We start from the raw sequence: 26,218 nt of genomic DNA, 5'->3' as shown, positions 1-26,218 counted from the left end.
CTATATACTATACTACGATATTAGGTTTACTGTCATCAAAGAGGAAAGAAACGTAAAATTTTAAACATTTAACAAGATTTTTTTTCTTAAAAGATTACTCAAACCTATTAATTGATTGGGCTACTCGTCAAAGCTCTGATAAGATTACATTTAACCAGCCTTGTAGCAGTGGTGGGATCTAAGTACACGTACTCAAGTAGGTCACCTGTACTGAAGTACATATTTCAGGTACTCATATTAATATTAAATACTTATATTCCACTACATTTCAGAGAAAAATACTTTACTTTTTGCTTCACTAGATTCACCTGACAGCTGTAGTTACTAAACAAATTAAAATTTGGCCTGCAAAATATACAAAGATATTTAGACAATTGTTTTTTGTAAAACGTTTAAAATGTTCAGTTTCACAACTGTCTGTTGCTTTTCTATGAAATTTTAAATTGTAGTTTAAATCTAGTTTCAGAAGTTTTACAAACAAATCAATTAATAGATATAGAAATGAATCATCATGAAAATAATTATAAACATTAGTTGCAGTCCTATGCAAAATACTTCAAAATGAGCTCCACCTCAACCAAATAAAATAGTAAAACCATGATTTTGCATGAATGCTTGAGTTGAGATTATCCACTAATATCTATAATAGTACTACAGTTGCAAAGGACATTAAGTACTTTTACCTTCACTACTGTAACAACACTTATACTTGTATACTTTTATTTTAGTAACCATTACTTGTACCCTAGTAGTTTTTTACTAATGGATCTAAATACTTCCTTCTTTTTAGATGTACTGATGTCAGACACTGATATAATGTTCAGCCTGAGGTGTGCCTTGTGTTTACGGCATGTCAACACACCAAGTGAGAAGGTGAACATGGTAAACATTACAACTTGCCAACACTAGAATGTCAGCATCATTGTGGGCAGAGCATTTAGCTTGAAGAACCACTGTCCCCTTGGTGCAGCCTCACGGAGCCTCAGCGTGGCTGTAGACTTGTTTTAAATTTTACATTTCTTAAAATTTACTGATTAAAAACTAAATCAATAAAATATCAGTAAAACAGAGAAAAATTTCCCAAGACTCCAAATTGATGACATCAGATGTTTTGTCCAATCAAACAGTCCAAATCCTTGAAATTGATTACATTTACACTGATAACAGAGACAGACAGCAAATACTGAACTTTCTCCAACCAAGTCCAACTAAAACAACTGTCTCAAAGCTTTTGTCTCCAGTTTTCCCCAGCGAGAAGTACCAGATTACATAGATTTGTCCAGGAATCTTTTAAGCATCAGCATTTTAATGGGACAAAGCAAAAACTCAAACCATGTAAGCATCAACAGAACTTCCCTTGCCAAAACATAGGTTGAAAACATTCTTAGGCACCGCCTACTCTCAGATGATTTTTGGTTAAATTAAAAGTAACTCACTGATAATAAGGCAACACAATGGATTTTCCAACTATATTAAAAATGATGGTGGCCACAGTGCAAAAATCTGATCCTTAGAAGTAGAGCTGCAACCAACGTTTATTTTCATGATTACTCATTTAGTCAATAAAATGTAAAGTGAGCCCAAACTGAAGTCTTCACTTTGCTTCTTTTGTTCAACCAACAGTCCAAAACCTAAAGACTTTTCATTTACTGTCATAAATGACAAACAAAAGCAGCAAATCCTCACGTTTAAGAAGCTGAAACCAGCAAATGTTTGACATGTTTGCTTTAAAACTGACTTGAACAAGTAATGGATAATCAAAATAGTTGGTTATTACACTTCTTTTGATCGAATTATTGTTGCAGCTCGACATTCTAGGTTGTTCTCTTCATCTATAAAAATGATTGTTATTTAGGTTTAAAACAGAATAACTTATATTATGTATCATTTGTCAATTGAAAGGCTTCTGCATAGCAATGCCGCTTATCCTCAGAGCCTCTGGAAGAATCAAATGTTGCACTGTCTCTACTGTACACGGACCAGCACTGGACAGAGATGCTACTGTCAGAGAGCTGTTTCTGGGATCCATTACTCCAACCAGAAGCAAGCAGTCTTGCTTAATTAACATGTTGTCTTTATACAGATTCAGTACAATTGAGCAGACTGTTACATGAAAAAGACTTCCAAAGTAAATTACAAAAGAACGTGGAATGCAAAAACATAAAAAAAAAAAAAACCCTAGTATTTCAAATTTTGTGAAAAGATAACCTTAAGTATTTGTGCAATATTTGTCTGCCTATAAGTAAGATAAGAGTGGCAGTAATCCCTGCAATTGGTTTATTTGAGATATTGAAAATCTAATTTTAAAAAATAAAGTTGACAGTTGACAGCCACGTAATGTTTATAAACAAACATAAAAAGGTCTCACGTGTGACATGATTCGATGGTGTCACTGCAACATTTCTTTATAAGACAGTCCCGAAATCAAACACAAAAAGGCAAAAGCTCTTTATACAATGTCAGCATTTTAAAGACGGAAGATGACACTTGATGAAGATGAGGAAGAAAAAAAAAAAAAAAAGATGGCATAGTCCTTTTTTTTTGTTTCAGGACGTGATGAACTGGACATTGTGTGTGTAAAAGCATCAGAGTTCATGCACACACGCAAGCATACACACATTATCCACAGACTGGATCCTCAGTCTGTTCAGTCCGTTCCGGGGAGATGAAGTGAAAGAGCGCTGAATTTGACCTGTTTTGTTTGTCTGCTACCCCTCAACCTGCCTACTTCTACTCAGTGATTTCCTACGTTTCACAGAATGACTTGACAACACCCTGAGAACTTGCTTGGACTTGTATTTTACTTCTGTAAAAGGTGGACAGACCAAAACCGTGAGAGTAAGAGGTTCCAAATTGAGAAATAAAAAAAAAATAAATCGCACCCTTTACTATGGACTTGAAGGTCGGTGGCCTCAGCTCCCTGTCTAATTGTTTAACATTGGTATAAAATCCTGCCTTTCCTCTTTGGCTCTGAGGGGCTGAAAACAAACAAAACCTGGAGTTTTTACTTTAAATTTCATTTGCTGAACATTTCTTCCTTTTGAACTAAAATGTGGCTGTGCTAGAAATGTCTTGACACGGTCGTATATTTACATTTGGCCAGTTATCTGCAGGCATTACAAAAATACGCCAAACAATAAAATGGGCCCAGGAATGCAAGGTGCATTAGCAATGGCTGTTTGAACAGTGTTGAAGTGTTCTGGAGTGGACTGTTTTCTTTACACTTGCAGATTTGGGCAGTGGGTGAGGTTATGGGCTGGTAAGGTTGATAAAATGGCAGACCAGCCTCACTAACAGAATAACTTGTGTGTGGTAACAGAGAGAGCACATCTAATGCGCTCCTTCCCCCAGCAGAGTATCATCCTTGTGGCCGCGGAGGCTTACGGAGGGCTACTGTGGTCAGCGATCAGTGGGTGTGGTAGCCAGCAGTGCTCATGCCAGCCTGGTTGGTTAGCACAGTCCCGTTGACTCCCTGCCCGGGCTCCACCATGCCCCCGTTGCTCACAGCGCCCACGCCTGTCCATCCAGCACCAGCATGTAAATGACTGAAAAGAGCAGACAGAAACAATATGGTTAGAAAAAAAAATTGTGTCAGACTAAGATTACTCTTATTACTGCAAGCACGTTGAGAAGATTGGACAGTTATCAGATTTCAATAGAGCTAAGTGGAGCCTGACCCATCTCCCCAGTGGGTTGCGGTGACATCCTGTGACCCCTCCCCCTCCCCTAAAACGGTAGTGTGTTGCAAGACTCAACTCTGTGTCTAGAGAGATATTTGGCATCAAGGTTTAGTTCCTCATTCAGTGACTTTGCCATTTCATAATATATAAAACCACTTTTATTGTGACGAGTAAAACAACGTAAACCCTGTTAGTATGGGCAGTGTAACTAAAGCATTTCTGATGCTCCATTTAGTGTTGTAGTGACAGTAACTGACACAGAAAAATGCCATGACATAGAAAAAGAACGAGTTTCAGTGAGGGTAAACGTAAGTATTTTTCCCTGTACTCAAGTCCTGCTAGTCTTTGGTACTCACTTGTAGCCCTGCTGATCCCAGGTCTGTCCATAGACTCCATAACTCGGCACCTGCCATCCATTGGGCACATACTGACCAATCTGCTGCGTGTTGCTGTACCACTGACCCCACTGACTGTAGGGCTGCGCTGCGAAGCTCACCGTGTTCTGCTGACATACAGAAGAATATTTCAGGACGCAGAGGATCACCTTACAGCGGCATCGTACAGCAGAACGGGATCTCACAGTCAAATGAACGAGCGGTCTAACAGTCCGTCACCAGGGATTTAATTTAATGTAACTACTCCAGATTATAGACAAACGACCTGTTGTATTGAGAAGAATTTGGTCCATACCTGTGGCATCTGTACCTGCTGTATGGGGCTAACCATGTCTGTTGTTTCTTTGCCCCAGTAACACTTCACAACATAGCCCTCTATGGATGTGCCATTGACAGATACGATGGCATGAGCTGCTGCTTCATGGGAGCTGAACCTGCACATAGAAATTAGATTGATAAATTTTGTCCTGCATTTACGTGAGATGCATATGTGACAGTTTAACCTTCAGTGCATTCTGTAAACAGCCATCAGGTGAGTCAGAAAGTCAGCTTACCTCACAAATGAGTAGCCTTTGTCTGGGAAAACACGTATTTCCATTATTTGGCCAAAGGGTGAGAAGGTCTGTCTCATAATTTGCTCTGCAAACAAAATTTAAAAAAAAAAAAAGTATAATCCATGTGCAGATATTGACTTTAAAGCTTTAACTCCCTATTGTTGTCGAAGTAAGACTCACCTGTGAGACCCATTGTGACTCCCCCACAGTAGACGGTGCAGTTGCTGGGACTGGATTGGTTGACCACCTCATCAAAAGATAGCTGCTTGCTATTGGATGCTAAAATGACAAAAGTTAAAAATCTTTATTTTAAAAAGTGAAGAAAAAATGAACCAACAAACTGTTAAATAAATAAACAAATAAATAAATGGGCTCTTAACAGCACATCTAGAGCGATCCAAGTATCTTGACTGATTTGAAAAGACGGTGAACTTACTTTCATTTGCAGTTTTCGGAGCAGGCTTCCTCGTGGCCCAGTTGGTCCGAATCTGCCTCCCTCCCAGCCACTGTCCTCCCATCTGCTGTATGGCGTTCTCTGCATCCTGAGTACACAGAGGAAACAAACTGCTGAGTCATCATCTGAACATCAAATCCAAAGCATCTGACTGTAAGCCCTGTCCTAAACAATCTCAACCTCCTAATGTTTTTCTCAGTCCTCTAACATGGGCATCACTGGCACACTTACCCATTTGTTGAAGAAGGAGACAAAGCCATAGCCTTTAGATTTACCTGTGGCCATGTCTTTCACCACTCGACAGTCCCTGTTGAACAAACACAACACACAGTGAGTCAAGAAGTCATCATTAATCAGGTCTCAATAAAGAAGACATGAAATTAAATATACTTCATACATGACAGATAATTATAACCAAACGGCACTCACGATATTTTCCCAAAAGGAGCAAACGCTGCTTTTATGTCATCTGTGGTTATTTCAGGACTTAGATCTCCAACAAAGACATGGAAGTGACCTAAAAAAACAACAGGTAAAAAAAAATGTAATTAATTATTATTATTGTCATGATTACGATTCTGCATTAAGATGTTGCAAATTTTCTTAAGGGTCTCTTCGATGCTTAGGACAAAACTACTCAACCCAGTCAAGTGAAAAACAAGTCATTGGAGAGGTTTAGAATAAGGGGATGAGGTAATAGGTAAATAATTAAAACGTTTAAAAAAAAAGTTTTTCACTGTCCCATGAATATATTTACGTGCATACCTGCTATGTTTATGTACTATATTACTGCACAACCTGATACTGTTTAACATCTCCACTATTTTATGTCATAGATTCCTTTTTTGCTTTCATTATTTTCTTTATACTGTATGAGCACTGCTGGAGGGAATCCGTGACCTTAGCGTTTCCTTGCCAAGAACTGCTTTGCTACAACTGTTGTACAGATGAAAATAAAGAATATGAACTTGTCTTTCATTGTGAATACTGTAGCCCAGACAAAATGCAATATACTGAGTATTGTGGATAAAGACATTCTGATAAATTCTACCTTGAAAGCCCTTGGTTCTTCAAGAAGAAATAATGTAACCATGAGATAGTTTTTTTTAATTTCTACTCACTGCTTGTGTCTTTCTTTTGGCTGGTTGGCGTTGTGGCCCAGTTGACCTTGACTTCCTGTAAGAGAAACAGTTGTAGAAACGAGGAAGAGGAGGAAGGTGAGAAGTGAAGTACACTTGCAGAAGAGAGGATGGTGCTTTTTCTTTGATTAGAGGTTTTGTCACACACCACTTTTACAAAGGTTATATTTTGTGATTGAGTTTTTTTTTAAATTTTTTTTTTTAAATAAGCTGGTCTCTGTATGCCACATTTGGGTTCTTAAAGCACCACTACAAATTGATTCATCCATTGTTAATATATAATTTTACATACCTTTGCATTAATAATCAAACAGTATAACACAGTGGAGAATATAAAGGGATATCACCTTCATAATCAGGAACATTTCAGTCTCAGTCTAGTAAAAAAATTTGGAGCAAAACTGTAGGAAGTAAGGTCCAAATAACAAGGGACTTACAAACAAGTGATTTTTACGAACTTGTTATACTCCTCAAATGGTCCTTCAATACCTGTTGAGGATAAAATATTTTCAACTGAATGTATTTCTCTGGAAGTTGCTCTTATGTGGATTCTATGTGGAAATAAGTTTGCAAAAAGAACACATAGCAGTAAAGATGTAGGGGCACAGAATAGCATTAATTAAAAGGAGATCAAAGAATGTTACACGTAGCATGATTACACAGCAGGGCCATGTTAAATCAATTCATACACAGATGGCAAACTCACTTAAGGAAAATCTTGATTAAAGCAGAGACAGCATGGTGCATGAAGTGACAGTAAAACAACACTATTCACACTCGAGTAAATTCCAGAAGTCAGTCATCAGTTTATTATTTATGCCTGTAAAGTAATCCAATACAAAAGCCTGCAAAACCTGCATTTAAATCTTAAAACGTTCAGTGTTTGTTATAACAATGCACACTTGAACTATTCAACTAGTATGGGGACAGCTTACCCTAACAATACACAACATGTGTTAAGTCAATAACACTTTTCCCCCCCCACTTAATTAGTAAATTTCTAAACTCTAGGGGTGTAACGGTACATTTATTCATCCCCAACTGTGACGGCATGGATGTCATGGTTCTGTACAAAAAGTCATATGAAGAATACGTCTGTCACATTATGGTGGAATCATGTCAGTGGGATTGAGCATAACCGTTCGGATCCACGCTCCAATCCACTCACCAACAAACAGCAAAAGCAGAAGATGACGACGCAATTAAACAAGAGGAAGATGAAGACGCAGAGACTGTACAGTGTGGCTAGATAAGACACCACTTCTTATAGACCAGCAGTGTGGTAAAGTTTCGGGCAGTGTTGCTTGACAGTTGTATGTGTGAAGAAACACATCAAATACATGTATTAAAAAAAAAAAAAGAGTAGTGCAACAAACTTGCTCTACGTTCTATCGAAAATTAATTAAAAGAAACCTACATTTTAATTTTTGGCATTTTTTAGTTTCTTTCATACCCCCCGAACCTTGACCCCAAAATCATAGTATGCACCCAACCATGACTTCTGTGTACCGTTATACCCCTACTAAGCTCCACAGATCGGTTATATCAATTTTGAACTATTTTGATAAGCAAATAAACATTGTTTTAGGTCATTTTTTAAGCAAAAATCCCTCCAAAATGTACTTGTTCCAGCATCTGCAGTGTGGATATTTGCTGGTTTTAACCACAATCTCAGATAAACAAATATTCTTTGGTTTTGAGCTGTTAGAAAAAGTTAATACATTTTCTTCTCTATATCTGTTAAACAATTGATTATTATAATTTCATTATTAGTAGCAGTAGTTACTAGCTGCAACCAAATGAACAATGGCTCAGTTTGATTTTCTCTTTTGACAAAGGCTGTAAAGTACAAATAATGAAAATTCTTTTGAAATTCTTTTTGTGGCTGCTCAAACCTCAATTATATTGTGCCACACATCATAAATTGTGCGATAATGGTAATATTGTTAAAAGACAACTATAATTGGAACTTTGGAGTCATGTAAACAGGCTGCATACACTACAACAATCTAGTAAGTAATTGACCCTGATTATTCTGTATCCATTAAGGCTTTCATGCTTTGAATCCCTACCATGAGAATCCAGGAAAAAATTACCGACAATGTCACACTGTCAAGTATTTAAACACTAAAATGACCCAAGTCATTTGAGATTGTGCACACAGGAAAAATGTGCACATGGGGAATAAAACAAATTAAATGAAGTGGAGCAGGAAGATAAGGTTTAACAAGATACAAGCTTTTTTCAGCTGCTTCATTTGAACCCTGCCCACCCAGCCTTGCCCTAGTTGACTCACCCAGGAGAATTGATTGCTTACCTTACCCAGAATTTTCCGACCATTCATGGCTGCAATTGTGGCAGTGGCATGTCTATGCTCATAGAACTCCACAAAGCAGTAAGGATCATGACCTGCTGTCTGTAGCGGACAGAAAACAAACATTTAACTGAAAATTCACATTAAGTCATCTGCTTTTTTAGCCAGAAATGTCATTAAAAGGTTGAATAAAGGCATTTGCGGGAATGTCAGAAATGTTTCTTTTCGTCTCAGCTGGCAGGGGAGGCACGTTGTTAGTGGCACTTAAGAGTTAGAACAAAGCCAGAATGGAAAGGTATACGCATGTGGCAGATGAGCAACTAACACGTATTCATGTTTGTGGTTTCAGATCGGAGCAAAGGACAAGCGATTTATAGCGCAGATAGTGTTCTGTGGCCAACAGAAAAATGCAAATGATCCCTGTGGCCATTATTCAAATTAAAAGTACATGTATGGACATCAGCATTTGTTTAAAAAGGCAGGCTGTATAGTCCTGTTCACTGGAAAAATTGTGAGGAAGTGATACAATCAGATAACAAGCAAAAGAAAATGTTAATGCATGAAGCATGTTGTGGCCAAAGCATGTTCTCAAGAGAGAGAAGAAACTGCAAGATAGAATAAAAAAGATGACAAACTTACATCTACTATCATTTTACAGCTCTTGCAGGGTCCAATCTGGCCAAACAACTCCAAGATGAGGGCCTCTGTCACATCCCTGGACAGATTCCCCACATACCTAAATTGTTTTTTTTAAAACATGGACAGAAGACACAGACAGTACTAATGAATGTTTTGTGATGCAATAGCTGATTTTTCCATCTAGTGTGGGTGCCAAAGCAGGAGCAAGCTTTTCCTCCAATTATATGAAAATCCAGCCTGGGAGAGGAACACCAATGGTGGCCTGTGACTTGTTAGGTTGTCCCAAAGGAACTGTATCAGCAGTCCCTGGACAGGCTGGTTTTTAGATTGTTGTTCATTACTACACAGGCCTGTGCACTGCTACATACAGGAATATTTGCTGTCTGGACTACAAATAGATACAGGGGAGGTAAGAATGGAGCAGCTCTGCAAATTTTTCTGAATTGTGTTGCGTTTGTGTCTCCATTTCCCTATAAACAGTAAATGGCTTTATCTTTTTGGTTAAAATGGTGTTAAGTCTCTTTTGTGTTTTCAGGTTGTAACTAGAGTTGGAACTATTCATCGATAGTTTTCAGCTATCAAATTAATTGCCAAATATTCTGATAGGCAGTGAAAGGTCAACTCGGGTTCCAGTATCTCAAATGTGAGTATTTACCAGTTTCTCTTTCCGACGTCACCCTAGGCCTAACCCACTTTTAAAGACCAAATACCAATAAATTGATCAAGAACATTTCAAAAACATTTAAATATCCATATTTAAATAACTTTAGCGTCCACTCAGCCCACTCTTTGAGGTAATTTTGTGCTCTAATCAGCGGTTGCTGTCGCTAAGGAAAGGAATTATCATGGATATTTTACCATTAGGAACCCATTACAATCAGATATCAGCACCCAGAAATAGGCAGATGTCAAGTGCACCTTCAGTATTAAAAGGCAGTTAAAGCTCAAGGCCATCCAGAAAAATGATCTGGAGTGCACCTCAGGACAACAAACATCATTGAAATTCCAGCTATTGACCTTGTCCTTACATCACTGCTGGCTTTAAATAGAGTGAAGTTCTTAACCTGCTAACAAAAATAACCCGGTCCCCGAATTAACATCATGCATTAGCACGATACTATTTATCGAGTTTCCTGCTAACAATACAAATGTTCCTGGGCCCATGCCATAATTATTCTCTAGCCAGAGTAACGCTATGGAGGTGATTGCATACCAACCTCCATAGAAAAAACAGGCAGTTTAGTGTTCTCCTGCTCGTCGTCATTTTTACTTGCAGTTTGTCACGGCGTCGGATATGTTTGGCTGGTACCTTTAGGCCGCTATTTCGTTCGGCGTACGCGAAACACACCAAGGAGAATTAATTTTATTAATAATCCCCCTTTCACAGTTTTCTTGACGAGCGGTGTGAGCCGACGGGTAAATTTAACTAAGATGTTTCTGGAAGTAGCTTGCTAGCATTAACGCTTATGCCGGATTTTCCGATGCGTTTGTGTTTTGTTAAACCGCGTTAGCTTTGAAGAATGCTAACGGATTATCATTGATTTTGTGATTGAGCGAGAGGTCCAGTCTTTACACGCCAGAGAGACGAACATTTTTGGACTGAAGTGCGCGCTGGCTAATAGGCTGCCAGTAGATGTTAGCTAGCTACGTGACGAATACAAGCGGTTAGCTAACGGGAACGCAGGAACACACACTTACAGGGTTTTGGGCTGGTCATCGTCCATTCTGTTGAAGTTGCTGGCCGAGAACAAGTCGCGACCCTGAGAGCAAATCCACGACTGTCGCGGGCAGCTGCCTTTGACACCGTCAAGTTATTTTATTGCGCAGTATGAACTGATTTACCACCGCTGTTAGCTCCAGAGTGAACAATGGGTAGCCGACAAAGATGGCGGAATGACCGGAGCCGACACGAAACACGCATGCGCAGTGGCTCAACCAAGGGCTACTTAACTAGCCATATTACAAAATACAGTCGGATGTAAACATGACACACACGTTTCATATGAATAAACGAGAATTCACCGATGAAGTCTCTTTTCTCTGGTTTTCTTTAAGAATATGAGCAGTTCTTACAGATATTAAATCTCGTCAGCTGCTCGTAATGTCGAAAACCTAATTTTACTGGTCGATTTCAAGATTTAAGTCAATTTTGCTTCTAATTATGAAGGACAACAGTGATGATATAAAGTATTCAAAAAATAAATGAACACATTTGCTTTCGAACTAGTCAAAAGAAAATGTCCAAGGGTGTTTTTAGTTTGACACATGTATGCAAATTGGGAAACTTTTAATTAGATAGCATCTCTATTTATTTATTTATTTTACTTGTTTTGACATTTATTTCATTTCTTTTCGTAATTTATAAAACCCTCATATTTACTGCTTTCTGATTAAGAATTATATTGAAGACAAAACATGTAAAAATAAATACATAAAATTAATAAATCATAAGCCTAACACTGTATTTCCAGCCATGTTTAATAGTCCAATCAACTGTCTTTTATAATTATGACCTGCAAAAACACTGCAACACAACACTGTCAGCGTTTAAAACCAATTACCTGCCCAGTTTATAATTCAATGAGTTATAACATAATCACATTTTTTAAAGATATGAATAATTTGATTTAGTTCTCAGCATCTGAAGTGGCAAATCAGATACATAGTGACCCAACAATAAAATGAGAAAATCAAGATTTATTGTCCATGTAAAATTTAATGAGATGTTATTTATGGCATAGACGATCTTATGCAGACGGATTTAACTTAGTTTCTGTGTGTAATATCTAAAAAAAAAATCTTGTAGGCCTGCAGCCACATTTATTGTATTTAAAAACACAAAAGCTAAATTGTACCTTTCTGTGTATTACAAACAGCACAATACAACTCAAAATTGCAGCTTCACTGTTTTCCTGCTTGATTGTGTGTGTCTGGTAGTTTCATGGTATATCATGTGTTTTAGAGGTATTTTTAGTTTGTAACATATCTGAAAGAACATTTTTGCTCAATAAAAAAAGACATCAGTGGAATCAGCCCTTCCAGATGTGATCAGCTGGAGCCACAGAGCCAATCACAACAGAACCACTGTAGTGTTTATAAAGTCTAGGGAGGAACAATGTAAACAAAAACCTGATTTAACTTAACATCATTTTAAATTATAAATTAGATTATCTAAAAAACAGAAGACAAAACTCCCGTAAGTGCAGAGGTTTCCATGGCGGCACCCTGACGCTGCTACATGCTGCTCTGATGATACAATCCTGTGCAGTGTAGCCAGCTATGAGGACAGAGAGGAGTCGCGCCCAGTGTCTCTGCTCTGTCCCTCCCTCATCTTGGGGAGATGTTGTGGTCACTGACCAGTTTCTCCATCCTCTTTATCTTGCGTTTGTTCTTGGGCATTGGTTTGTCGTACATGCCGTTTTTCAGCAGATGCTCCTTGCTGTGATGGATCTGAGCGCCATGCTGCAGCTGGAAGGAGCACAGGGCTTTCAGGGGCCTCAGCAGAACCTGAAGGGCGAAGGAGGAGTGATGACTAGGTAACTCAAAGTAATGAACCTACAGGGATTTGTTCTTTTCGGTGCTAAAGAACAATGTAGGGTCTTTTGACTGACTCATCATGTTACCTCTTGGATGTCATCATTCCGCTCAAGGATGGACAGGGCGACAGCAGCACATTCCAGCGTGGACAGACAGATGTTGGAAGGTTGGGTGCGGATCACATACTGACTGGACAGAGTCCTATTCAGCTGCACCTGTTAACCAGAGCACAGGTGGTCAGTAATGTAGGTGTGGCATTGATGTTTATATTGCATTCACATGTATGAAGGATTCAGAGTAAAGGAGGCATACATGTAATCTAGCTTTACTCTTTTGAATGACTCTATGTATCTGATACAGACAAGCACAACTCGCGTACTTGTTAATTTAAACAATTTCACTGGAAGCAAGAAATTGTTATGATAAATCAGCCAGCTGGAGTTAAATAAGTACCGTAGTTGTCCACAGTGTTCACTTGCCCACGTTTCAGAGATATTTCCTTTTATTTTTGCTTTTAATTAGTCACTTCATGTGGGGGAGGCAGCTTTGCCACCAGTGGGTGTAATCGAGGAATTTATAGTGTCTCCGGTGGACAGGGCACTCTTCTCGGTTCCAGCACGATTTTTGTATTCAGGAATGACAATTTTAACATATAGAATCTTGGCTCGATATATGTAAATGGCCTCAGTGACTCACTGGATAGCAGTGATTAAAAAAAAAAAAAAAATCTCTTTTCATTTCCTGTTCTCTTCACATCTAACCTCAACCTCTTGACACGTGACAACACAGTTACACAAACCTGTTTCGGCAGGTGGAACAGGCTGTTTTTGAGGAACATGTTTTTCGCCTGGCTCCAGGTGCCGTCTATGATGATCACATTATGTTTCACAGTCCCTACTTCCTGGTATTGCACCAACTCCTCCAAGTTCTGGGATTTAGGGCCTGGATACAGGATCAGCGTTCTGCTGTCCCGACACACCGCAGCCAGCTCTGGGTGCCTGAGAGGAGGAAATATGGAGACAAAAATAATATACGTTGGAGAATTCCCTCACAACATTTTGAAATCATTGTGTTAACAAGATATAGAGCTTACTTTTCCTCATTGAACCTCCTTCCAACTATGACGTTGCATTTTCCTTGTGGCAAACAAGCAGCAAGTAGAGGAACTGTGCGAAGTACTCGGCTCTCCTGAAAGAACAGCAGAGGTTAAACAGTTGATTTTACCAGGAGTCCTTCATAAAGTCTTCACTGTAATTACCTGGCATGTTTTTAAGCAGTAAGTTTTAAAAAATGCCATACATCACCAACCACAAAACAATTCACAAAAATAAATGTTACAAGCAAAGACTTCTGAGACTATTATGGGCAGAGGAACACTTTCCTGTTGTGGCTTTTACTGATGTAGTATTCTTATATTAAACTAAAATTACTTGATGTCATCTTTGAGCTGCTCTCATTTATCATTTATGATTCATTGGGGACAAATCCACAGTTATCTATCTGTTAATCACACAAAGTGCCGTCCACAACAATACACGATTGTTAATACATCCCAAACAATAGTCTATAAACACTGAATAATCTGAAACGGCAAAGTAACTAGAAACTAAACTAATCAAATAAATGTAGTAAAAGGAGGAGGATGTATAAAGTAGCAGAGAAAGTAAAGTAGCTCCAATTTGTAAATCATACTTAGGTTTATTTCATCACTGGTTGTTCTAAATTTGGTAATTAGGAAGTAATCTCTTAATGAACATGAAGAAGTATTAGAACAACCAGAACTGTTTAAATTGACATTTTTGGGGGGCACCTGTCTTGTTTGAGGTTTATCGATAATACACTCACCTCTGCGGGGTGCTGCACCACGTACAGACATGATGAGACCTCCAGGGGTTGTGATGGAAGAAAAGGACAGAGACACACCTTCTGAGGGCGACTACATGGGAGGAAAGTTGAAGACGTGAAGCTGTGATTGCCCACTCACTCCCCCAGCCTAGCCCCATCTCTCTATTTCAGTTGGTCTTGAGCCTTTTTCTTTTTAAACGACATAAATCTGTTGCCTCATTAAAACATGCCAGTTATTTGAGGAGGAGGAGGAGGATGGGGAGAAGGGGGAGGACATTGGGGAGAGTCGAGGGGGGTTTTCTTTCCTGCCTGGTCCAGACAGTCTAACTTGGCTAGCTAGCAGCATTAGCTTCACTTTAATTCAGCTCACCGGCACCGTAAACACGTCGGTCTTCTCTCGCCAACCTCCACCGGGAGGGCTGCCAGGTCGCCGAAAGCGTCCACTAATCCATCTTCCGCCGAGGAGCTGTCACAGGTTTCTGTTCCGTTTTCTTCAGGAGTAACTGGCGAGTAGAGACTGTGGACATTGTCCATTGCGGGGTTAGCAAAAAGCTAACTTATAGTAGAAGTCAAACAGAGCGCCGGCTAGGGGAGCTTAGGCATAGATATAGACTGGCTAGAATGGCAGACAGCCGGTATTATAAGCCGAAGGTCGTTAGCTAATTATTATAAATAAATGCATTTTACTTACAAGGCTCGAATGATTTATTATTACTTTCTCTTTATATCGTATAACTCCAATCACCGTCAGCTAACCAGTGCTTGCAAACGTAACGCAGCTGCACTGAGATATGTTAGCAATTCAAGCTAACTGTCAGTTAGACTAACATAATTTTGCTAACCTCTGTTCTGTTGCTGACAAGTTTTGTTCGTATCTTAATAGCAACGATTGGTCACCTCATAATGCTTAATTTAGCTGAGGGACAATGGCGGAAACGAGTATTTATTGGCTTTGTGAATTGGCATAACTGCTCTATCTGCTGTTCTTCTATGACACTGCGACTTCTTCGTGTAATCGTTCATGGTGAGCTCAACTCACTGCTGCCACCTGTCGACATGGAGGACAAAAGTCGTTTAAAAGGTTAAGGAAAAAAAGAAAAATGCCGATTTTTAACGCTATGTGTCGCCATAAACTTCTCTTAAAATGAACTTCACTGAGAATTTTAGATTGACAAAATGACTCCAAACATCTTTTTCCACTTTTATAATCTCTAAAATAAGTTTTCTCATCGGCGCATATAGGTCAACCAATATATCGCGAAGGCTCTAGTTTAGGATAAATACTGCACTGTCTGGCCTAAAAAAACAGCTCATTTTCATTGGCAAAAAATAAATAAATAAACATGGTCATAAATCGTTGTTCTCTGCTGATATTTGATGTGGATACTTTAGGAGCAGATTCACACATTTAAAATGCTTTAGCGATGGCGGTTTTAGAAAACATATAAGTAACACATGCACATGTTTGCATATATTATACACACTTTTTTTGGCTGTTTACAAGAGAGAATATGGTACACAGACTTCTGGTTGAGAGTCGAAGTATCAGGTTAACAGCCAGAGAGGCTTATTTATAGCTGAAGATCCACCCAAACGTTGCACAAACAGACACATGCACTCTCACCCTTTTTTATTCACACTGGTGACCCAAACCTCACCTTTCAAACAGGATATGGTTCATGCACAACAGCCACCCGTCTACACCAAAGAGACTCGGTTAACCCTCAAAGACAAACAACACATTTTTGGGGGCTTTAGCTTTCAGTCTGGCTCATTTAAAGTCACAGTTTTACATGTGTTTCATCTGATACTGGATGAATTTACCAGAATTTATTTAAAAAATTTAAAAAGACATTCTTGGATGCTTCAGAAGCTGCAACCATCTCCTGTCGGCGCAGGTGAAGAAACTACGTAGGTTTCTTTGGGTCAGTGTCAAAGAGCACGCAATGGTGTTACCACAATCACTACGGAGCCCCTGGATGGCCAAACAAGACACGCGTGATACCACTGAAAAGCCGAACGACTCAGCCTTCCATGGGTTTTGAAAGCATATGGAAAACGGTCTTTGAGGGTTAACCTGGAGAAACAAAGGAAAATGTCCTCTGGATATCTGATCAGTGCGATTTCTTAATGCATGCAGTCTGAGTACAGGCAGGTACAAATGGGAACAAATTATAAAAACTAGACTGAGATATACATCACACTCTTTTTAAGAATTTATCTCAGTTGGTTGTTGTTTAATTCTACTGTGATCTTAAGGCACTTGATATCAAACTTAAAAATACCGTCGCTCATTTAGAGTATTATACAGTGTCCTTTATCTTTAGCTGGTTCAGTCGTTGGGACAGTTGAACTCTCCTCTGGTTTTTCTGGATCTGTTTTACCCAAATCTGCTGACTTAACACCTGCCTCCTCTGGTTCAGTTTGTTTTGGAGATACCTCAGTCTCACTTGTCTTCTCCTCTTCTACTGTTTTAGTGTCCTTCCCCTCAGCTGGTTCTGGTTCGCTGTTTGTGACAGTTATTTCGCTGTTATCTTCTACACTTTCAGTTTGTGCAGCCAACACACTCTCAGGCAGAGCAAGCGTTTCCTCTCCGTCTCCATCTCCCTCGTCTGCGGTCTCGGCCGGCGATGCCGTCTCTTTCTCCTCCACCCTCTGCTCCTTCCCACCAGCCTCCTGTTCTTCCTGTCGAGCGACATCAACCGGAGTCAGAGGTGTGAGGTCCAGGCATGCCTTAAGGGAGGAAGTCGCCTTTTTTCTTGGAGGGGCGACTGGCTTTTGCACCTCAACATCTTGTTTCCACAAGTCTTGATCTCCATGACTGTGTTTCTCATCCTGAGCTGTTGGAAGATCATCTGAAGTTCCCCAGTCAAGTTCATCTGGGGGAAACTCGAAGCTTGAGATGCCGAGGGGATCGACTGGGATTTCAGCGACGTTTTCAACCTTGATTGAAACAGTTTTGTTTTTCGTGCTTTTGCTTTTTGTCTCTGGTTGGATTTCGTCCTCTTCAAGTGAGTGAACAAAAGGCTCTAATTCACATGGAGAAGAATTGGCGCTGGATCTGAAGAAGTCTGTGACTTCCTCCTCTGAATTTGGGATCTCACTTTTGTCAGGCTTGGACACCATGCCAAATTCATACAGATCTTGAGTCAACACTCGAGGACCTTCTTCTTTTTGGCATTTTCCACTTTCACTTGGTTCCATTTCCAGCACGGGAGTCTCATCTATGAGGACATACTTCTCTAAATAACCCCTGGCCTCTCGGTCTGAATGCCTGCTGTGGAAAGATTTCTCAGAGGTCAGACTCTCTGTATCTTCCTCTTTTTTACGACAGCCGATTGCCTCCTCATACAGGTCCGTGTAAAGGAACGCCATGGCTTTTGGCTCCTCCAGCAAAATTTGGTCGATGATTTTGGGAGGTCCTTCTGGGAGAAAGATCGGAGTCAGGATTTCCTCTTGGCTTCCGAACAAAGTCGAACCACTCGGTTTTGAAGGAAGCCTCGAACGTGCACCTTCAGCTACTCCGCCTTCTTGACTTTTCAGGTAGTCTTCTGTACCACCGTAGAAGACTTCATCAAGAAGCTCGCTGGTGATTTCCTCTAAACTGATTGTGTCTGACTTGTCATTATCCACAGCTGTCGTTTTTGTTGTGGTGTTGTCTTGAGTTTGGACAGGCTTCTCAATGTCATGGCTCTCAGTGGTAACCTCAGCTGCTTCTTCTACCTGTCCTTGCGCGATCACAGCAGGACTTCCTGGAGCTTGCGCATCAATCAGGGTGAATGGCTCAAAGTAGTCCACATTTCCAGGAGCTGCTCTACCTGGAGGTCTTGCCACAGGAGCTCCTGGTGGATCCATCAGACGTAAAGGTGCAGGCTTGACTTGGTCACTTCCTGCTGCAGCTGATCCTGTTGTTGAAACGACCAGTTCATAGTCATTCATCTCTTCAGTCACCTTAGGAACAAGGCTGTCCTCCAGATATGAAAGATTGTCTGCCATTTCTTTGCTTTCCTCTTCGTCAACAGTCGCCAGTTTTGGTGGAACAACAATGTTGAGGATTTCAGAGCCCTCGGACACCAAGCTGAACAGCAGCTGCTCTTTATCTTCCAGCTCTTTATCGTTCGCTTCTTCGTCTCCTTCCTCGCTTTTCACGTTTGGCTGTGAGACTCCGACTAACTCCGGCCTTCCTGAGACGTTCTCAGAACTGAGAGCCAGGACAGCTTTGCTCTTCACTCTCTCTTTAGTTACTTTCTTCCGTCTTGAAATCAGCTCCTCGTCCATGACGAAGATAATCTTTCCTGCTGGAGCAGACCCAGGTGTTGCCGGCCGGACTGCAACCGGAGATCCGAGATCCATGGTGGAGTTTCCAGGCTCAGATGCCCAGGGGGTGTTGCATCGACTAGGAGTCGTCTCCCACGCAATCCCACTGTCCTCGCCTTGCATCGTCACCATGGAGAAGGAGGAGTCCATCATCAGGCACTGCATCTTAGGACGCACGTTGTCGTCATGGACGGCCTCGCGTAAACTATAGGTGCAGTGAAGGAGAAACAAAATGAAAGATTCACAAATTTGTCTTGATTTCTGATCTCAGAGGCAAATTAAAGCCATTGTTATTTAATCTTTTTTGATACTTGTATAATCTGGAGGATTAAAACTGAGAGAAGCAAAAATATATCCTTATACCATTAAATGCACCAAAAAAATAAATGGCATGAAATTTGCCGCTGTTTGTGTACCTTTTACTATTTATTGACTTTTACATATAACTTTTCCTTTTTCATCAATCCTATTTATTGTTACATTTAGTTATTCATGTTGTTATTTGTATTTTGTCTTTTCTCTTATTCCTGAATTTCTTTGTACTTTTCTTTATGCTTTTCTGCTTCAAATTGCAAATGTAAATCAATTTTGGTCACATTTCATTTAAGTATAATAATACAACATCTGTTGAATTTGATCGAATATAGATTTATTTTTAAGTAGTTTTGATTTTGGCAGCTCCGATCCTCCGTAATTAAAACACTTTCTGAACAAAATGACTGAATTTTCTTTTTTGGGTGACCTGGTCCTTTAAACTACTTAAGAGGATTGTCGGATGTAATTTGTGCAGCTGTTGAACTGTGTGGCATTACACAGAGAGGTGCCCATGGGGTGGACAAAATAACAGAAACAGCTCTCAGTATAAAGCAGAGGAATTCAATATCACCAAAACAACATCGTACAAAATGATCATGAGGTTGAATCAACACCTGTCTGAAACACAACCTGCATGGAGGTAAACAAAGTTGGTGACTCAGAGGGAATTTTATCCACTGATTGACAGTTTAGTGTGGGAATGAATCCAATTTATGACTGTAACATAAAACTGTCACGTCTGAGCAGCTTGTTGAAGATGAAATACTGGACTTCACACTACTTTTATTAAGTCTACAAATTGAACATCATTGCACAGAAAACTTTGGCCTTGACACTGAGCTGTACCTGTTTCGAAGGTGCTCCACTTCATCGCTGGCCTCCAGGTTTTGTTTGGTATCCTCAGGTGTCAACGCCGTCATCTCGGCGTCCACGTCTGGCACGGCCGAACCTTCTGTCACAGTATCCATTGTCGTTATATCTTGATGAATTTGTCTTAAGCCTCTCAACAGGACTCAGTGCTGCTCTGTTGATCACATCCTAAAGCAAAGCGTGCTTGGGTTCACTTTTCATACTCAGCGTTATCTTGAAATAGAAAACTGCTCTTCCAGTGTTTCATGTGAAGCATTTGCAACATGTTGGGAGGTTATTTTGTCATCTGTTCACACCGGGTGAACCCTTGCACTTGACATGCAGTAAATAAGTTAATCTGAGTTGAACCGTTTCAGCCTGCAATGACTTTGAGCTGTAAAAAAAATGCAGCTACACGAAGTTATTGCCTCCTCTTATTTTTTTTCTTGCCAGGTCTAAATATAATGTTGTGCTGGTCGCCTGTATCCGGTGTCAGGAGTCTGTCTGTAGGAGGCAGAGAAGAAAGTTCAAAGTGTTCGGCCTGGTTTTTACACAACTGATCAGGGATCAAACTGGTCCTGTATTGAGCTTTGACATTTGACAGGGGAGTGCTGAGAAAAAAACAAATCACATAATAAAAAAAATAAGACATTTATGGGGTGATGTGCTGAACTTATCTTTTTAAAAAAATGCATGTTGTATTAAAAAATCTGCTTTTCTTGACTTGACTTGACCCACACATCCGTGAAAATGTCAACACCTGTTTATGTCCATCTCTCAGATACTACAAGGAGTTGGGGAGGGTTGTTTCTTCTAGTCGACAGGTTGTATCCGGGCAAAAGTCGTCCTCATATGTCAACTAGTTTGGTCACCTTTTGTAAATCATAAACATGCACAATGAACATGAAGGCTAAACATGTACTGGAATTAAACATGCACTTTTAAAAGATAACTAAGATATTTCAGTCCTGTCAACTTCTCCTGATAAACTGAAGAAGAGGGGGGGAAAAAAAGCTAAAAACAGAAAATGGCTCAAAATAGCTTGTGCGACATATTCCAAGTCACCAGAGGCACCAAACTACTAATCAGGATAAACGTGGTGAAATTGAGAACAACTGGAAATCATAGACACGACAAGAAGGACAAACCAAACTCTGAGCAAAAACAAAGTAGTAAAAGTAAAAAGAACAATGTTTCCCTCAGAATTGTAAAACACTGAGGTAGGAGTACCTTGGAACTTGTCTTGATTACATTACTTGAGTAAATCTAGAAAAATAAGTATATCATGTTAAAAGTCACCCATACATATATTTACTCGTTTAATACAGTATACTATGTATCTGCTGATTATCAGGATCAGTTATTTTATTCTAAGCGCAAATAAAATGTTCCGCTTTGGCTCTGATGCAACATGTAACTAGTAGCAAAGGTTATCAAATACATGCCATAAATAAATGCCAAAATTTAGTGGAATGGAAAAATAAAGTAGCAGAAGATGCAAATACACAAGTAACGGACAAATACCTCACAATTGACCTATACCAGAGTACAGTACGTGAGTAAATATAGTTAGTTACCTTTAATCACTGGTAACTAAAGCTGTCAGATAAATGCAGTGGAGTGCAAAGTTCAATATTTCCCTCTGATATGTAGAGGAGTAGAAGTATAAAGTTGTAAAGTACACCACTACTTAAGTAATTGAGTGAATCATTGGTTATTAGTTGCTTTCCACCATTGCCGGTCAGACACTAGTTCTGTGCTGCTAAAAAAGAAATCAGCTGTTGATGTATATTTTCATATACATTACCGCCACCTGGTGGCTCTTCTACAAACTATACAAATGAAGTTGAACACAAACTTAATTCTTGGTTTTTGTAGTTGGACAGAATTTTAAAAAAAATTTTTTTTATACTGATTTTAACACACTCGTCACACCATAACACTCCTATATTACTACTACATTACTACTATATTACTGTGCTTCATAAGATCACTATATTTCCCTCATAGAATGTTATTATTAATGTATATTTGTGAGGCTACATATATTACGCTACTTCATCAGCATCATCTTAGATTGATAACAGGTTCTGATCAGTGAAAAAAATCACACGAGCCAAAATCGATCATATAACTTCATTTATTTCTAACACAAAGTCCAGACTTTTGTCACCATCACAGGTTTTTTACATCACAACAGCGTCTCATTTAAAAATACAACTTTGTCTAATAAAGTAAATCTCAGGCCCTCTCAGGGGTCATGACGAGCTCCACGACCAGCATGAGAGCGTCGCCTGACCTCCACAGCCTCTTTTCCTCTCTACATTAAATATAACAGCCTCATAAATTAACTTATTTAAGAAAATAAATATCATAATCACTGTATAGTAGGCCTCTTTTTAAATGTCTGTAACACAGGTTTCTCAGGGAAAGTGAACTAAGCAAATCACCCTAAATAACAACAATATTAATATCATAACATAATATTTATCATTCCGAACCCCCTTCTAAAGCTCTTGGCATCAAAGGTAATTATTGTGTAACGATCTGAGGAGAAAGCTGCAGGTTTCAGTGTGCATACAGTGTTTTTGTGTTTTATCTAGTTGTCAGCTTTGGGCCCTCCCTCCAGGCCGTCCACGGATCTCTTCCTGGCGAACAGGTGGGTGGGGTCTCGGCCCCTGAAGCCCGGCTGGATGTTGAACACGGGCATGTTCCTCCAGCTGGACGGGTTGTTGAAAGTTCCGGAGGTGGAGCCGGTGGCGCAGGGTTTGTTCTGGACCAGCTGGAGGAAGGTCTCCATGTCGGGGCCTAACCGGGCCACGAGGCCGGCCCTCACCGCCGCCACCGTCTGCTCATCGCAAGCCTGCAGCGACTGCAGCAGAGTGCTGTAATACCTGGACAACAGGACAGAACAGGGAACTCTGAGTCCACCGTGAAGCGTTGTGAAGCTGGTGTATTTCCTTTATTTTATGTCATCTTAACTGTGCTTTTATTGTGAAATGTTTGCAGGAACTTGATGAAAAAGAAAAAATAAAGCTACATTTTGGGTTGAAGCCTTTTTTATTATTTATCATTTTGAAGTTAAACTTAAAAGGGAATGTTAAGCAATAAAAATACAATGTGTCACAGTCATCATGATGGACTGCAGTGCTGCTACAGCCTCACTCAGGGGCTCTTCTTATGCTCCTAGTAGCATTTGACTATTAGCATGCTAATATTAGCTCTGTAAGTCAAAGTACAGCCTCACAGAGCTTCAGCCAGGGCTGTAGTCTCTTTATATTCCCATGTTATTATGACTGCGGTGTGTGGGACAGGTGTGTGTGTCCTGACCTGTTGGGGAAGTGAGTTGGCACCTGCACCACCTCTCCGATGGCATCAGGGTTGGTTCGAGCCACAGTGCAGATGTCGAGGCTGGTGTAACACTCTTCCTGCACCTTTAACATGACAAAAAAAAAACCCCAAACTAAGTGAGTGACGATCAGAGAGGAGCGTCGTGGTGTAATCAAGAGTCGGGAGTTCACAAACCTCAGCGATCATCCTCTGGAAGATGTTGCAGCGGCGGATAGTCTGGAAAACCTTCGATGAGATTCCCTGAGAGATGCAGTGCAGACTTTTCTTCACGAAGGTTTTACCCTGGAGAGCAACACACACAAACACACAGGTGAGACAGACAGACAGACAGGTGTATGGAGTGATAAACAGACAGACTATCAGACTCACCTCCGTGTTGAATGTGGCAGCAGTGTGGAGGAAGAGTTCGCAGATTTCATGCATCCCGTCAGTGTCGCAAGTCGAGTTTTCCAGACAGGAGAAGAACCCGCAGCCCACGGCAACAGCTTCGTTCAAACATCTGGCCACATCAGCTGCAAACAGACACACATTTAGCATGGGACTGCAGCTGATTCATGTTTTCATTGGGGATTGATCTGCTGATTAATTTCTCCATTAACTGATTGATTGATTGTGACACCTTCATTAAGCAACAGTCAAAGTCTCAAAACCATTAAAAATGATCAAAATGATTAAAATAATTTGAAGGAAAAACAGCAGCTGCTCACATTTGACAAGCTGAACATGGAGAACTATATGGAGAACTTTTTTTTTTTAAACTTTAACCAGTTAATCCATTATCCATTTAAGTTGTTCAACTACTCATTTTATAAACTATTACTTAATACATTATTTTAAATAATGTTAGATCATTTGTCTTCTGAAGCAAAAATGCATGAAGGAATACAAAAAGATAATACAGAAATAAAAATGTATGTCAAAACACAGGGATAATGCAGGGGCAAATAAATAAAATAAATCAGAAACAAAAATGTAAATAAACAAATGACAAATTGAATAAATCAATAGATATATAGATAGATATGAGAGACTAAATAAATAAGTGAATTGATACAAAGCTAAATGTTGCATTTACAAAAAAATAAACTAAACTAATTAACTAATTATTATTATTCTAAATTATTAAATTAAAAACATTTTTTATTTGTATTTTTGGTGCATTAATCAGCATTACACTGAACTTATTGAGCCATTCATGTATTGCATTATTTCTTTATTTTGGCAATTTCAGTCCTCCATAGCAGGAAGAGAATCTCAAAATCTACCAGTTGACTCAGCTCCACTTGTATCAACTATTGGGTAGTTTTGTGTGTAAATCAACGAGTAACTAAATCTGGCAGTAAAATCTGGTAAAAAGTGCAACATTTCCTAGTAGAGTAGAAGTAAAAAGTACCAAAAAAAGAAGTAGCCTACTTCAAATAAAGTACAGTACTTGAGTAGATGTACTTAATTACATTCCACCAAACCACAAGAAGAAACAGTGACAAACAAAACTGAAGTTTTCCTGTAAACCAGACTCAGAACAGTAAACCAGACTCTGAACAATACAACCGATCCAGAACAGAACCGGGACTCACTCGGGCTGTTGGCGGAGAATCGTGCCCGGCGGGGAGCAGCTGCCTCCGGCAGCATCTCGAAGCAGGCGGCGGCGCTGAGGCCGAGGAGCAGCAGCAGAGCGGAGCCGGGCAGCATGGTGTCTTCTCGGGGTGCGGAGGACGGATGAGGTGGTTCTGGTTCAGGTCTTCGGTCGCCCTGGTGGTCCTGCCTGGTCTGCCACATCCCTCCACACCTGGTATTTCTATCGTGTCCGGCCGGGACGGACCAATCAGAGGGCGCCGCTCCCGCGCAGGGGGAGCACCGTTAATGGATTATTCATGAGTGTAATTAACCCACACAGCTAATTGGATATTTCCACTCATGCCGCAAGATACACGAAGTTTCCGAGCAGGAAGGAGGATAATTTTAGATTCTGTCTCTTATGAAGCTAAAAACACGAACTAGGAGAAATATCTTCCAAAAATAAAGAGAAGAAAACTTGGTTATAAAAGTTTGGAACTGAATCAGACTGAAAAACAACACAAATGAGTCACAAAAAGTGTCCGTACAGTAAACTGTATTGTTATCTTAAACATGACTCTCTCTCCAGCTGCAGCATGTTTTGTTATCAACAGGTGATAATAATTTGGTTCATCTTGAGTTTTCTTGTTGGTGAACTTTCTTAAAATAGCAGCACGAGAAGGAAACAGGATGCTTCAGTTTCTGATTCCAGTCACGTCTGTTGTTTTTCCTGTGAAGTCGATCAGTCGAGTAGAAACAGCCGATGAGTGTCTGTGAACACAGAACACAGCAGGATGAGTCAGAAGCAGTCAGATCCTGAAACAAAGTACTGATACAACACAGTTTAACAACTGAACTACGCGTCAAACTATCATTACCACAACTTACCTTAAGTATGAGAAGTAAAAGTACTCAGTGTGCAGTGAAATGTTCCCTGTCAGTGTTTTCCTGTTATACTCCAGATGTTTGAAGTTATAGGAAGGAGTGGCAGGACGATATGGAAGCCTAATGATGCCAGGTAAAAAGGAAAACATCTGCTCAAAATGTAGCCTTAATAATTTATATACCCATGGAAAATTGTCATTTTGAGATAAAACGTCAAGTTATCAGATTAAAACTCATAACTAGGAGTTTAAAAGTCAGAGTTCTGAGATTATACATTGTAATTACGAGTCAAATTATGAAAGAAAATGTCAAAATTATTAGATAAAAATGTACACTGTGCATTAAATATGATAACAATGACTAACTATGAGATAAAAACTCAAATTA

General features: G+C 39.8%; 4 protein-coding genes across 7 annotated transcripts; all 4 read right to left on the bottom strand.

The window, feature by feature from the left end:
- Positions 1 to 1,274: 1,274 nt before the first annotated feature.
- Positions 1,275 to 11,101, bottom strand: LOC119030086 (nucleolysin TIA-1-like). 4 transcript variants are annotated; one of them, XM_037117437.1, is made up of 12 exons: positions 10,874 to 11,101; positions 9,176 to 9,272; positions 8,540 to 8,638; positions 6,205 to 6,259; positions 5,513 to 5,600; positions 5,315 to 5,390; positions 5,066 to 5,171; positions 4,810 to 4,908; positions 4,630 to 4,714; positions 4,371 to 4,509; positions 4,037 to 4,182; positions 1,275 to 3,545 (listed from the first exon to the last, which is right to left on the bottom strand). In XM_037117437.1, exons 1-12 carry the CDS (start codon positions 10,897 to 10,899, stop codon positions 3,407 to 3,409), a joined length of 1,155 nt encoding a protein of 384 aa, XP_036973332.1. In that variant the 5' UTR covers positions 10,900 to 11,101; the 3' UTR covers positions 1,275 to 3,406. The 4 variants fall into 4 exon arrangements, with proteins under 4 accessions (XP_036973332.1, XP_036973333.1, XP_036973334.1 ...); XM_037117438.1 differs by having other exon boundaries at positions 4,037 to 4,185; positions 4,386 to 4,509; XM_037117439.1 differs by having other exon boundaries at positions 4,386 to 4,509.
- A 534-nt stretch (positions 11,102 to 11,635) lies between these two features.
- Positions 11,636 to 15,227, bottom strand: dtwd2 (DTW domain containing 2). The gene is made up of 6 exons (XM_037118067.1): positions 14,928 to 15,227; positions 14,558 to 14,648; positions 13,806 to 13,900; positions 13,512 to 13,710; positions 12,799 to 12,927; positions 11,636 to 12,682 (listed from the first exon to the last, which is right to left on the bottom strand). The coding sequence occupies exons 1-6, from the start codon at positions 15,089 to 15,091 to the stop codon at positions 12,503 to 12,505; spliced, it is 858 nt and encodes a 285-aa protein (XP_036973962.1). The 5' UTR covers positions 15,092 to 15,227; the 3' UTR covers positions 11,636 to 12,502.
- Positions 15,228 to 15,904: 677 nt separating this feature from the next.
- si:ch1073-398f15.1 (cardiomyopathy-associated protein 5) lies at positions 15,905 to 20,453 on the bottom strand. The gene is made up of 2 exons (XM_037118066.1): positions 20,036 to 20,453; positions 15,905 to 19,079 (listed from the first exon to the last, which is right to left on the bottom strand). The coding sequence occupies exons 1-2, from the start codon at positions 20,155 to 20,157 to the stop codon at positions 16,853 to 16,855; spliced, it is 2,349 nt and encodes a 782-aa protein (XP_036973961.1). The 5' UTR covers positions 20,158 to 20,453; the 3' UTR covers positions 15,905 to 16,852.
- A 1,707-nt stretch (positions 20,454 to 22,160) lies between these two features.
- Positions 22,161 to 25,717, bottom strand: stc1l (stanniocalcin 1, like). The gene is made up of 5 exons (XM_037117342.1): positions 24,967 to 25,717; positions 23,759 to 23,901; positions 23,564 to 23,671; positions 23,369 to 23,472; positions 22,161 to 22,932 (listed from the first exon to the last, which is right to left on the bottom strand). Exons 1-5 carry the CDS (start codon positions 25,166 to 25,168, stop codon positions 22,638 to 22,640), a joined length of 852 nt encoding a protein of 283 aa, XP_036973237.1. The 5' UTR covers positions 25,169 to 25,717; the 3' UTR covers positions 22,161 to 22,637.
- Between the last annotated feature and the right edge of the window lie 501 nt (positions 25,718 to 26,218).

This window comes from Acanthopagrus latus, chromosome 12 (genome assembly GCF_904848185.1).
Source record: "Acanthopagrus latus isolate v.2019 chromosome 12, fAcaLat1.1, whole genome shotgun sequence".
In the NCBI taxonomy this organism is placed as follows: domain Eukaryota; kingdom Metazoa; phylum Chordata; class Actinopteri; order Spariformes; family Sparidae; genus Acanthopagrus; species Acanthopagrus latus.
This window is presented reverse-complemented; position numbering and strand designations above follow the sequence as displayed.

Excerpts from the sequence above, each read along its gene's own strand:
- LOC119030086 (XM_037117436.1), bottom strand. The coding sequence starts at position 10,899 with ATGGACGATGACCAGCCCAAAACCCT. Across the intron at positions 9,273-10,873 it reads GATGACCAGCCCAAAACCCT|GTATGTGGGGAATCTGTCCA; the intron begins GTAAGTGTGTGT and ends AAAACAATTTAG. Across the intron at positions 4,510-4,629 it reads AAAGGCTACTCATTTGTGAG|GTTCAGCTCCCATGAAGCAG; the intron begins GTAAGCTGACTT and ends TTCTATGTGCAG.
- dtwd2 (XM_037118067.1), bottom strand. The coding sequence starts at position 15,091 with ATGGACAATGTCCACAGTCTCTACTCGCCAGTTACTCCTGAAGAAAAC. Across the intron at positions 13,901-14,557 it reads TGGTGCAGCACCCCGCAGAG|GAGAGCCGAGTACTTCGCAC; the intron begins GTGAGTGTATTA and ends CTGTTCTTTCAG. Across the intron at positions 13,711-13,805 it reads AGGAGGTTCAATGAGGAAAA|GCACCCAGAGCTGGCTGCGG; the intron begins GTAAGCTCTATA and ends TCCTCCTCTCAG.
- si:ch1073-398f15.1 (XM_037118066.1), bottom strand. The coding sequence starts at position 20,157 with ATGGATACTGTGACAGAAGGTTCGGCCGTGCCAGACGTGGACGCCGAG. Across the intron at positions 19,080-20,035 it reads GTGGAGCACCTTCGAAACAG|TTTACGCGAGGCCGTCCATG; the intron begins GTACAGCTCAGT and ends CTGCACCTATAG.
- stc1l (XM_037117342.1), bottom strand. The coding sequence starts at position 25,168 with ATGTGGCAGACCAGGCAGGACCACCAGGGCGACCGAAGACCTGAACCA. Across the intron at positions 23,672-23,758 it reads CTGCCACATTCAACACGGAG|GGTAAAACCTTCGTGAAGAA; the intron begins GTGAGTCTGATA and ends GTTGCTCTCCAG. Across the intron at positions 23,473-23,563 it reads TCCAGAGGATGATCGCTGAG|GTGCAGGAAGAGTGTTACAC; the intron begins GTTTGTGAACTC and ends GTCATGTTAAAG.